Source organism: Sorex araneus, chromosome 4, assembly GCF_027595985.1.
Source record: "Sorex araneus isolate mSorAra2 chromosome 4, mSorAra2.pri, whole genome shotgun sequence".
Taxonomy (NCBI): domain Eukaryota; kingdom Metazoa; phylum Chordata; class Mammalia; order Eulipotyphla; family Soricidae; genus Sorex; species Sorex araneus.
In genome coordinates, this window is record NC_073305.1 from 217,115,696 (window position 1) to 217,128,434 (window position 12,739).

General features: G+C 61.0%; 1 protein-coding gene across 1 annotated transcript in view; it reads left to right on the top strand.

The window, feature by feature from the left end:
* The first annotated feature begins 921 nt into the window (after nt 1-921).
* ZC3H7A (zinc finger CCCH-type containing 7A) overlaps nt 922-12,739 on the top strand; it is a 34,323-nt gene continuing 22,505 nt past the window's right edge. Inside the window, exons 1-2 of the mRNA XM_055136001.1 lie at nt 922-1,054; nt 10,237-10,338. Coding sequence (XP_054991976.1) covers nt 10,271-10,338 — 68 coding nt within the window. The 5' untranslated portion in view covers nt 922-1,054; nt 10,237-10,270. The remainder of the gene's footprint in view (nt 1,055-10,236; nt 10,339-12,739) is intronic.

Sequence of the window (12,739 nt, forward strand, 5' to 3'; positions counted from 1 at the left end):
GGCGTTTGCCTTGCACGGGGCCGACTCGGGTTCGATCCCCAGCATCCCATATGGTCCCCTGAGCACCGCCAGGGGTGATTCCTGAGTGCATGAGCCAGGAGTGACCCCTGTGCATCGCTGGGTGTGACCCAAAAAGCAAAACAAAAAAAAAATTGTAAGGATTTTTTTCGCGACCCCCTGACGTTCGTTCAGATACGCGGTCCTGGAGAGCCACGGCTTAAGAAACGTCTGCCAAGACCAGGCGGGTGGTTCGGTTCGTGGCGCGCTGGTCAGAGCAGCTCCGGATCTGGCTTTTTCCTGGGCCTGGACGAATACAGTCCAACTTCCTGTCACTTCATGCCCTTCGGGCCCGCCCGGTCCACCCCGCGCCTCCACTTCACCCCTGGTAATCTGGGTGTGTCCGGGCGGAGGGCTGGGCAGTGCTGCCCCGGGCAGGCCGAGTGGGGGGCTGTGGGCCTCCCCCCTCCTCCTGGACATGAAAGGGGCTGGTCAGGACAGCTAAGAGGCTGCAAAGGGGCGCCCTGGGCGGGGGGGACGCACTCCGTAAGGGATCGTTAAGCGGCCTTTGAAGGGAAGGTTTACGGACACCCCAAACTAGGTCAGCTCCCCGGGGCGGGGGACTCCCCGCAGCGCGCCCCTGAACCGGACCCGGACCCCCAGCGGCTCTCCAATGGGCGGGGGGGGGGGTGTGTGCCAGGCACGACTGCGCCCCTCCCTAGGCTCCCGTGGGCCGGGCGCTGGAGGTGGGGGTCCGGCTGGGCGCCGCGGCCCCGGGGTGGCGGTGGGGGTGGAGGAGACGGCGGCGGCGGGGGGGGGGGGGTCCCGGGCTCGCGGCCCGACGTGGCGCGACGCTCCCGGGCGCAGCCAATGGCCGTGGCTCCCGGGCGGCGGGCGCGGCCTCCGGCCAGGAGGGGGCGCCGCGCCGGGCGCCTCCGAGCCGCCGCCGCCGCTCGCGGGAGGAAAAGCAGCGAGCGAGCGCCCCGGCCGCCGCCCCGCCGCCCGCCGCCGCCGCCCCGCAACGCCCGCCCGCCGCCCCGCAACGCCGTCTCCGCAGGTGGGTGGGCGCCCGGCCCGCGCGCCCCCGCCCCGCGCGCCCCCGCGTGCTGCGCGCGGCCGCAGCTAACGGACGCGGGCGGGGGAGGGGCGGCCCGGGGCGGGGGGCGCGCGGGGGACCCGGAGTGCCCGGGGTGGGGGGATCGGCCGTGGTGGGGGCCGAGCCGGGCCGCGGGGTCGCCGCTGCGCCCCAGCCCCCGACGCGCGCGCCGGCCGCGGCCCTCGGGCCCCTCCCCGGCCTTTGTGTGCGCCGCCGGGGGCCGCCGCGTTCGGGTGGGCTCCCGAGTCGGGGGTCTCGGGGCGCGGGGCCGGCGGCTCCTTTTGTCTGGGCTGCGCGGGGCGCGCGCGGCCGGCCCGCGGCTTCCCAGATTGGGGGGGCTGCGGCGGGCTGGTGCGTCCCGGGGACCCTTCCCACCCAGACCCCGGCGGGGGGTCTTCTCCCGGCCCTGGGAGAACAGTCGGGGGACCTGTCAGTGGCCGCCGGGGTGGATTTCCCGGCGGGGCGGGTGGGCGCAGGGGTGTGGTCAGGCCCCGCCGCGCGGGCGCCCCGCCGCCGTGCGCCTGCGCCCTACGCCCCGCGCCCCGCGCCCCGCGCGCCCCGCCCCGTCCGGGTACCCGGGCGCTCCCCCCGCAGGTGGAGGGGGCACGGCGCGGCGGCGGTGCCCGCCCGGGGCTCGCGGGGCGTCCCCGGGTCCGCTCTCGCAGACGCGCGCGCCCCCGGGGCCGGGGGACGCGGGCGGTGGCCGGCCTGAGGTGGCCTGGGAGCACCGGACTTGGAGACGGTTCATCTCTCGGGTGTCTTGCTCTGTTAAATGCACATTTTGGCTTTTTACTTTTTGGTAGGGGGGCGCGTGGGTGCGAGCGCGGGCACAACTCAGGCCTGACTCCTGGCCCCGCGCTCCCGGGTCATTTCTGGCGGGAACCAGTGGGGTGCCCGGGGATCAGGCGTGGGCATGGGGTCGTGCGAGGCAAGCACCTTAGCCCCAGTGATGTCTTTCCAGCCCTCCCCTGCTCTTTTCATTTCATTTAATTCTTTTTTAAAGAAAAGCATTGCAAATGGAAGAATGAGTGCCCCGTGAGTCGGACCTGGGGACCGCGCCGGGCGGGCGCCCCACCCCCACCTCGGGCCCCTGCCATCTGCTCACCTTTCACTGCCCCTGCGTTGGGTGGCACTTGGCCTCCTGTTTCCCGGGCTAGCGCCGCCCACCCCGCACCCCGCTGCTTCTCACCCTCGGCCCCCCTGCACGTGCGCTCGGGTTGCACAAGGCAGATCTGGCGCTGATTTGCGGAGTGATTCGAGTTAATGGGGCGCGTTTTTCACTGTTGGCATTTCCTCTCCCCCCCCACTCCCCGCTGCCCCGTGCCCCGTGGGTAACCCGAGGCTGGTAAATCTCTGTCCCGACCAGGATCTGCTACCTAAGTAAAATTCCCCCGGGGAGTTCTGCCCAGGGGTGGGGGTTTCTCATGCCAGGGCCCCAGCGAGGGTGCAGTTCCTGTCCACAAGCGCTGTGGCTAATCCCAGGAATCCTAATTGGATCAACCTGTCACACTGCCCGTTTGAGAGAATCGGCCGGGAAGGAATCTCAGCTCCTGGCCAGAGCGTCAGTGGGGCAGTCCTGGGCCAGCCAGCAGAGGACCAGGGAGAGACAAAAGATTCTGCCCAGACTGTCCGGGACAGGCTTCCTGGGGCAACACACTTGGTTTCTTGGTAATAGTTTGACTTTTTCTTTTCTTTTTTTAAATTTGACTTTTGTTTTTGGGCCACACCCAGTGATGTTTGGGGGACCATATGGGGTGCCCCAGGTCGAACCCTTGTTGACCACGAGCAAGCTGTGCCATTGCTCTGGCCCCAGACTTTTTCTCTTTTAGTGAAGATTTTTTTTCCTGATTGAAACTCTTGGGATTGGAAGTGATGTTTTTTTTTTTTTTTCTAATGCATGGGATGCTTATAAATTAAGGGGAAAAAAACCTTTAGGACACATTTTTATTTTATTTTTGACTTTTGGGTCACACCCATCGATGCTGGGGTGTTAGTCCTGGCTCTGCACTCAGGTATCACTCCCGGCTGTGCTTGGGGACCATTTGGGATGCTGAGGATCAAACCTGGGTTGGCTGCAGGCAAGGCAAGCTCCCTACCCACTGTACTATCTCTCTGGCCCTGTGGGATGCATTTTTGGAAAAATAGCAAAATACTCATCCAGAAGTTAAAAAAATTAATGCCTTTGATAATCTGTTTTAATTCACCAAAAATGAAGTTTCATGTGATGAGATTTTCTTTGAAAATAATCAAGACCAGGTTGCTGGCCCAGCGGGCCAGGTATTTGCCCTCCCACGGCTGACCCATCTGGTCCTCTGGTCCCCTGAGCACTACCAGGAGTAACCCCTGAGCACCACTAGGTGTGGCGCAAAAACCAAGAAGAAAAAGAATCAAGTCTACATACTTCCCTACGAGGTTTTGTCCCAACAAGAAATTAAGCTGTTTTTTGGGGGGCTGGGGGGCTGGAGCAATAGCACAGCGGGGAGGGCATTTGCCTTGCACATGGCCATCCTGGGTTCGATTCCCGGCATCCCATAGGGTCCCCCGGGCACCACCAGGCGTGATTCCTGAGTGCAGAGCCAGGAGGAAACCCTGTGCATCGCCGGGTGTGACCCCCCCAAAAAAAAACCAGAAAAAAAAATTAAGTTTTTTTTTTTTTTTTTGCTTTTTGGGTCACACCCAGCGATGCTCAGGGATTACTCCTGGCTTTGCACTCAGGAATTACTCTTGGCAGTGCTTGGGGGACCCTATGGGATGCCGGGGATTGAACCCAGGTCGGCCGTGTGCAAGGCAAACGCCCAACCCGCTGTGCTATTGCTCCGGCCCCTCTTTTTTTTTTTTTTTTTTTTAAGCAGTGTATTTAGTTTATACAAATTTCATCTCGTGTCCAGTGAAACCGAGGCACCGTGTCCTGGCCCTGTAAGAGAGAACAGGACATGTTCTCTTGGACATGTAACTGAATGGAAACGTGTGTTCTGGCAAGCTGGGCCGCCCGGCTGCTCCCTGGGACTCTCGGCCCGGGGAGGACCTTCGCTGGCCACTCGGGTGCCACGGAGATTCCTCATCCCACAGATTCCCCCTGACTTCCTGAGCTGTCCCCTGTGGCGTGGCTGGCCTGTCCCCCTGTCTGGGGACACTGAGCTTCTCATTTGCAGTCAGGAAACAATCTCATAAAATAGCCAGTGGGGGATGTCACTTTTTGGGGGGACACTAGGACATGGGGGGGCAGCATCTGGGGTGCACTATGCTCTGCTGTCCGGGTTCGTTGTCGCTGAGGGTTGCATTGTGACCATTTTGGGGTGCTCCCTCGCAGGTGGGGCTGTGGCGTGTGCAGCAGAGCTGCCCTGCGCCCCTGTTGTTAGTGTGTCTGCCGCTGTGCAGAGAGCAGATTTATTTATTTCTTTTCTTTTTGGGTCACACCCGGCGAGTCTCAGGGGTTACTCCTGGCTCATGCACTCAGGAGTTACTCCTGGCGGTGCTGGGGGGACCCTATGGGATGCTGGGAATCGAACCTGGGTTGGCCGCGTGCAAGGCAAATGCCCTCCCTGCTGTGCTGTTGCTCCAGCCCCTGTGCCCAGAGCAGACTGGGGCGCGCCGGCTTCTGTTTCCTCTCCGGGTCCAGGCCCAGCGCCACATTCGCTCGCGGTGGGCTCTGTTTCTCCCGAGGGCACTGTGCCCACTCTGCGGTGTGCCCAGCTGTCCTCAGCGACGTCCCTCGAGCCCAGCCCTGGTGTGGGTTGGTTGGTTCCGAGTGGCCAGCCCCGGGGAGCACCTGTCTCTCTCGGGTGCGGGGCCGGGCCGCCCCACCAGCATCGGGCACTCCGTGTCCTCGGCTGCTGGCAGCGTTTCTGCCCGCGTCCCATCCTCACGCCAGCCCTTTGGAACATCCTGCAAAGCTGCTGCACTGTGGCCTCGTGCAACTTTTTAACATTTTCTGGGGTCACGCTCAGAGGTGCTCAGGATTTCCCCCTGACTCTGTGCTCAGGGCTGGGAGGACCCCAGGGGATGCTGGGTCTGTTGTCTGTCCTGTTGCTCCGCCCCCACCCAGCTTTTTAAAGTTAACTTTCCTCACGATCGATTTGTTGGCCCTAAATGTTTGAGCTGTAGACCGGATTTTGTAAACCTGGGTTGTGAAAGTCTCTCGGGCGGCTCCCCGTCCCCCAGAGCACTGCTCGTGGCGCCCCCCACCCCCGAGAACTTCGGGGGACAACCCCCCCAAAAACAAAAAAGCCAAAAATGTGGGGCTGGAGCGATACCACAGCGGGTAGGGCTTTTGCCTTGCACGCGGCCGACCCGGGTTCTAATCCCAGCATCCCATATGGTTCCCTGAGCACCGCCAGGGGTAATTCCTGAGTGAAAAGGCAGGAGTAACCCCTGTGCATCGCTTTGTGTGACCCAAAAACCAAAAAAAAAAAAAAAAAAGCCAAAAATGTCTCTGATCCAAAAGGGTCCCCATGGGGAAAGGCTGGCGGGGGCGGGGGTGATGGCCCGAGGGGCCGAGCGGGCCCTGCCTGCTCTGCTTCTCCTGAGCACAGAGCCCGGAGCCCCAGTCCCCTCCTTGGTCCGCCTCCTGTGGCCTAACAACCGCCCTGGCAGTGAGGTATGCCACTTCCCGGTGGCGCTGGGGCACCCGCTGGGACAGTGACCGCCACACTCTGCTCCCTCTGAGTCATCCGCGCTGTCCCAGGTAACCGCCCATGGCCACAAGTCCAGTGGCCACAGTATGCTGGCCCAGGACTCTGCCCATGGGCCCCAGGGTGTCGGCGCCTGGACGGTGATGCCCTGTCCTGCGGAGTGACTCCCGGCCTGAAGCCCCCCTCCTTGCCTTGTCCCCCCTCTCCTCGGCGTGCCCCATGGGTGGGGGGGTGGCAGAGTCCCCTCGTTTCTGTGGGTGCCCTGTGCTGCCACGCTTTCCGGCCCCTGACCTGTGCCAGGTCCACCCCCCACCACGGCTGCTCGGTGCCCTCTGACCTGGATGCGGATGGTGGGCGATGCTGGGGGTGAGGAAGACCAGAGAGATAGATGTTCTGGACGGGGTTTGAAATAGCCGGTGCTGGGGAGAGGGGTGGCAGCGGGGCTGGGGCAGGCACCCCCAACCCCCGCCGTGCCCCTGAGAGTGTGCCGGGCGCAGAGATTCGGGGTCTCCTCGGCAGGGTCAGCAGTAAGACCCGCGTTGACCCTGAGGGTCCTGCCTAGGCGGCTTTCACAGGTGTGCTGGCCACGGGGTCTTGGACAGCGCGGGAGGACAGACCTGGGGCCGGGGAGCCCCCAGAGGGAGGGTTTGGGGGGCAGCCCCTGCTCCCCAGTGGCCTAGGGTCGGCAGTGGGTGTCTCGGAGCCATACGGCAGGGGGTGGGCGCCCGCCTTGCATGCGGCCAGCCTGGGTTCCGCCCCCGGCACCTCGCAGGGTCCTGCCAGGAGGGGTCCCAAGTGCGGAGTCAGGGGGAAGCCCAGGGCACAGCTGCGCGTGGGCCCCCGAATTAAACAGAACCAGAGGGCCTTGGTTTTGGGGCCTCTGGATTGAGGATGCCCGTGGTTAAGCTCTGGCATTCCTGCCCCCGAGAGGCCCCTTCTGCCTTCCCACCTTCCCTTGGGCTTTGGACCATGGTGGGCTGCCGAGTGGGCAGTGGAGGGGCTTCACTGGCGGCTGCAGCGCCCTCTGCAGGGTATCGGAGGGTGAGGATGGGGGGCTTGGGGGGGCACAGAGGTAACAGTGTCACCAGAGGGGCGCAGAGGTAACAGTGTCACGAGATGTCGGTGGAGTGCAGGCAGTGTGGGGATGTCCCTTGGGGAAAGTTTAGCTCCCGGTGTATAGAAACTGTGTCAAATAGGAGTTGGGGTTGGGGGTAGGAGCGACATGCCGGGCCAGGGGCTGAGTCCCCTGCCAGGCTCCCAGGAGACATTTGCTTCTGCCATTGGAAACACTTGTGTCCACCCGTGAGATACACAGTTACAAAGTTGCCCATGATGGGTTCGGTCATAACAATGTTCCCACGCCTTCGCTTCGCCAGTCCACCGTCACCTCCCCCGAGCACTTGCTTTTCTCTCTCTCTCTCCCTCCTCTTCCTCCCCCCCATCTCTTTCTTTATTTCCTTGGGTCACACCCTGTGGCGCTCGGGGGTTCCTCCTGGCTCTGCGGTAGGGAACCCTCAGAGCTTGGGGCCCCTGTGGGATATGGGGACCGTGTTGGCCGCGTGCGAGACAGACGCCCTCCCCGCCGTGCTGTCACTCAGCCCCTCCCGTCTCTTCCTAGTCACAACCTGGATCTTCCTCTTGGGGAAGAGGTCGGGGTTCAAGGCTTTCTAGCATTTTCTGGGGCAGTGGAATCGAGGCTCTGGACTGGGCGGATTTCCGCTGGGGGGGCCTCCCCTGCCCACAGCCAGACCTGCCGGTGACCCTTGCACCCTCCCGGAGAGGACACAGGGTTCTTCCAGCCCCCACCCATGCCCGCGCCTCTGGGCCCTCGGCCTTGGTTCCAGTGTACGGGCAGGTGGGCAGCCGTCACCCTCACCGCCTCCTGCCACTGCTGAGGGCCCAGTGCCCACCCACCTACCTGTCCACCTCGGCCTGACTTGGCAGCCGCGCCCATCGCTGCTCCAGGGCTGTTCCCAACCCCATGGTCTTGGCTGTCCCTGAGCTGCCTCGATTTCCCCTCAGTGCCGGTGAGCCCATGCGGGCTCTCTGGTTTCTCCCAGCCTGTCCGACACTCACCAGTTCGTGTGTTGTGGACACGTGATCTCGCCCCCAACAACACACTTGATCCAGCCACATCCTCCATCACAGACAGGTCAGACTGAGTTCAGAGAGGCCATGTGGATGGTCAGCTCTGCGCGTTGGCCAGGCCCGCGGCCTGCACCGTTGGCTTCGTTTCCTTCCCACCAGCCGTCCCCTCTGGCTGCAAAGCACATGGCAGAAGTAGTTTTCAGTGACTTAGCGGCACTGGAACTTTGACGTGTCTATTTATTTATTTTTGCTTTTTAGGTTACACCCAGAGATGCTCAGGGGTTACTCCTGGTTCTGCACTCAGGAATCTCTCCTGGCAGTGCTTGGGGGACCATATGGGATGCCGGGGATCGAACCCGGGTCGGCCGCGTGCAAGGCAAACGCCCTACCCGCTGTGCTATCGCTCTGGCCCCAATCTATTTATTTTTAATTTTTTAATTTTTTTTTTCTTCTTGGGTCACACTTGGCAATGCACAGGCGTCACTTCTGGCTCTGCACTCAGGAATCACTCCTGGCGGTGCTCGGGGGACCCTATGGGATGCCGGGGATCAAACCCAGGTTGGCTGCATGCAAGGCAAATGCCCTCCCCGCTGTGCTATTGCTCCAGCCCTACGTGTCCTTATATTGGGGGGGGGGGCACACTGCCGGTGTTTAGCACCTACTCCCGGCTCTGAGCCCGGGGTCCTGCCCTACTGTTGCTGCGCTTTTACATGTGATGTTTGGAGACTAGGGACGGACAGACTGGGACCCAGGGCCTGTGCCCTTCAGCCCAGGGCCAGTGTCCGCTGCCCTCTGCCCTGTACACCAGCAGCGGAAGGAGATAAAGAGATTAGGAGGGAGGAGACTGTTCAGTGTCCGGCTCCCGGCCCATCCCTGCCCCGGGGTGAAGGTGAGAAAGGCTCAAGCTCGTGCTCGGGCAGGGCTGGGGGACCTGGGGCTCCCCGGTCCTTCAGCGTCAGGTCACAGGCCTCAAATTACTGAGGAGTAAAGACCCCTAGACTTGGAAACGCAGAAGTTTACTCGGAAACTGAGTGAAGAGAAATGTGTTTCCCCCCCCTCCCCCGCCCCCAGGGCCGGCTGTGGGGAAATTGACTCTTTGTATTTCTTTTTTGAAAACGTTTTGCTCAGGCCCTGTGGTTTGCAGTTCCCGGCTGGATGGGGTTCCCTGGGACACTGGCAGCCCCGCCGCCCCGCCTGGCCCAGGCCACGGCAGCTTCTGAGTGGCTTTCTAGATCCTTCTAAGTCTCACACTTTCTAAAGCGCTCGATTAGGGTCCTTGGTCGTAGGACAGCAGTGCTGGCGCTTGCCTCGCCCTCTCCCAGCCTGGGTTCAGCCCACCGCCCAGCACCCGCCATCTGTGGTCCCCGAACACCGCCAGGAGTGACCCCCCTGCCCCCAGCACAGCCCCTTGTCACCCCAGAGCAAACCGGAAAACAAAAACGTCTCCCCAGCCGTCCTTTCTGGCTCGGACAAGCCAGAAAGATGTGACACGAGGCCCGGGTCTCCCTGGGCACCTGCACCCCGGTAGTTAGTGACAGCTGGGGGGCGCGGGTAGAGGTCTGGGCACAGGACAGGCCCCTCCCAGCAAAGGGTGTCCCGGCCCCCGTTTTGGAGATTGAAAGCACTCTTTACTTACTTATTTATTTATTTATTTATTTATTTTTGCTTTTTGAGTCAACAGGTGCTTTCTGTCACTTTTTTTTTTTTCCTTTTTGGGTCACACCTGGTGATGCTCAGGGGTGACTCCTGGCCCTGCACTCAGGAATTACTCCTGGCGGTGCTCGGGGCACCATGTGGGATGCTGGGAATCGAACCCGGGTTGGCGGCGTGCAAGGCAGACGCCCTCCCCGCTGGGCTGTCGCTCCAGCCCCGGGAAACCCCTTCCTGGGGCTGCCCCCGGGTGACGCCTGGTCACATCGGCCAAGGGGCTCGCTCTGAGCCCGGGTGCAGGCGGCAGGAGCCTCTTCGGTGTGTGCGGGGCGTCGGCCAGGCCTGGGGGAAACTGGCCTTCCCGGAAGTCCCGACTGGATTCATTTCGCACAGGGCATTGTCGTACCACTCCTATCAACAGGGATTATTTCAGTTTGTGTAACGGAATCTGGGGGCAGTTTAGACTGCACCAAGGGAGGAAGGACCCGGCAGAACCGTGATTCTCTTTGAATTTCTTTTAACCCCTGGCTTGCTGCCAAGGGCCTGGCGCTGAGCCTGGGCAGGGACAGCTGTTTCCTGAGGTCCTGGGGGCCGCAGGGCGGAGAGGTCATGCCAGCGGGGTGCCAGGAGCAGGGACCACTGAGGGAACTCGGGAGAGTGGGGGACCGGGAGGGCCTCGGTCCATGTGGGTGAGGGGCAGGGCGGGGGGCGGGGTTCCCCCCCAGAGGTCCCAACTGGGAGCGCCCCGTGTGACTCCGCGGCCTCTCATTTCAGATCGCTCGCTGCGAAGGTGGATGTGTGCGATAACATGTCCAGTGTGTCCCAGGAGAGAAGGAAGAGGCAGCGGAACATTAAGGAAGGCTTGCAGTTCATCCAGTAAGCACGGTGCAGGCGGAGACGGCTCCGGAACCAAAAAAGATGGGGGGGAGGGAAGCAAAGCCTCAGGGCCTGGTGGGAATGCCCTGGCTGGGGTCGTGGGGGTGCCTGGGGCCGCTGTCCCCCTACAGCAGTGAGAGTGTGATGGCCAGTGAGCGAAGGACAGCGGGAGATTTAAGAGCAGGAAGGAACCCTAGACCACTTTTTTTTTTTTTAACTTTTTGGGTCACACCCGGCGATGCCCAGGGGTTACTCCTGGCTCTGCACTCAGGAATTACCCCTAGCAGTGCTGAGGGGACCCTATGGGATGCTGAGAATCGAACCTGGGTCGACCGCATGCAAGGCAAACGCCCTCCCTGCTGTGCTCTCGCTCCAGCCCCTAGACCACTTTTTTTCCCCCACAACTATACAGCTTTTTTTTTTTTAAAAAAAAAAAAAGTTTTTAATCGAATCAGAGTGAGATACAGAATTACAGAGTTGTCCATGATTGGGTTTCAGTCTCCAAACACCGCCCCTTCACCCGTGCACGTTTCCTGCCACCAGTGTCCCCAGTTTCCCTCCTGCCCCCGTCTCTATGGCAGACACTTCTCTCTCTCTCTCTTTCTCTTTCTCTCTCTCTCTCTCTCTCTTTTTCTCTCTGCCTCTCTCTCTCTCTCTCTTCCTTTCTCTCTCTCTGTTTCATCCTTAATTTCCCCTTCCTCTTGGGGCATGACGGTTGGCAGTACAGACGCTGAAAGGTTATAGCTGTGTCCGTTTACCTATTTCCAACACTCAGTTCCTGTCCAAAGTGGCATGATCCTATTTTCCCTTTTTTGGTTGGCTTGTTTGTCTTTGGGCCACACCTGACGATCGATGCTCAGGGGTTCCTCCTGGCTCTGCACTCAGGAATGATTCCTGGCAGTGCTCGGGGGACCCTATGGGATGCCGAAGATCAAACCTGGGTCGGCTGTGTGCAAGGCAAGCGCCTCGCCCTCTGTACTATCCCTCTGCCCCTCAACGTGATCGTTCTCAACTCTCATTGTCACTGTTCCCTTTCCTATCCTAACTGCCCTTCGCCTCTCACACACACTTGTGGCCAGCTTCCGCCCCTTGGCCGGTCCTCCTGGGGCCCCTGTTTCCCTGGCCCTGGATATTAGTTGTATCTTTGCTTTTTTTCTTTTGCTTTTTGGGTCACACCTGGCGATGCTCAGGGGTTCCTCCTGGCTCTGCACTCAGGAATTACCCCTAGCGGTGCTTGGGGGACCCTATGGGGTGCTGGAAATCGAACCCGGGTTGGCCGCATGCAAGGCAAACGCCCTACCCGCTGTGCTATTGCTCCAGCCCCTGCCCCCCTTTTTTTTTAAGATCACTTGGCCACCTTTCACAGCCCTGGGCACAGGCAGGCAGGGATGTCCTTGTCCCCCCACCTGCCTGCTCTGTTCTGGGCCATTTGTTTTCTTAGTGCTCTGGAGTCACTGGTGTTTTAGAGCTGCAGTCCTTGAACACCCCAAAAGCAGGAGTCAGAGGCCTCTGAACTGAGCCTTGAGAGAGGGGACAGGGGCAGCGACAGGACGCGGGTCTTCTGTGGTCACACTTTCCAGTTAGGACTTGGGTATCCCGCTGGGGTCGGGGGACAGGTGGGGGACCTGCCCTGGCCAAGACCCCTTTGTTCTTCTCTGTACTCCAGCAAACTGATCAAACCGCTTTAGTGCTTTCTGGACTTAGGTTAAACTTCTGGCTTTTAAAGGGGCCTGGAGCGTTAGGTCAGCGGGTAGGTCGCTTGCCTGACATGTGACTTGGTCCCTCAAGCTCACAGTCCCACCCCTCCAACCACTATAAGCCACTATAAGCCCTGAGCCCCACCCATTGGGACTCCCCCCCCGCCCCCCGAAACAAAACCAAACGAACAAAAGCTTCAGTAGAAGTAGATTCAAAAGGAAAATCTGCTTAGGGAGGGAGAGACACTCTAGGCTTCAAGACACATTTTTATTTTTTTCTTTTTGGGTCACACCTGGCTCCTCTGCATAGGGGTTACTCCTGGCTCTGCACTCAGGAGGAATTATTCTTGGCGGTGCTCAGGGGATCATATGGGATGCTGGGAATCGAACCCGGGTCAGCCGCATGCAAGGCAAACGCCCTCCCCGCTGTGCTGTCGCTCCAGCCCCCCAAGATGCATTTCTTATTTGAGGATTTTTGTTTTTGTTTTTGTCTTTTGGGCCACAGCCAGCAGTGCTCAGGGCTGACTCCTGGCTCTGCACTCAGGAATCAGTCCTGGAAGGGTTCAGGGGACTTATGGGATGCCCAGGTTCGAACCCGAGTCGGTCGCGTGCAAGGTGAGTGCTTGGCCTGAGGTGCGGTTCTCGCCTGCGACGACTCGGGTTCCAACCCTGGCAGGGCAGGGTCCTCCGAGCCCCGCGGGGTG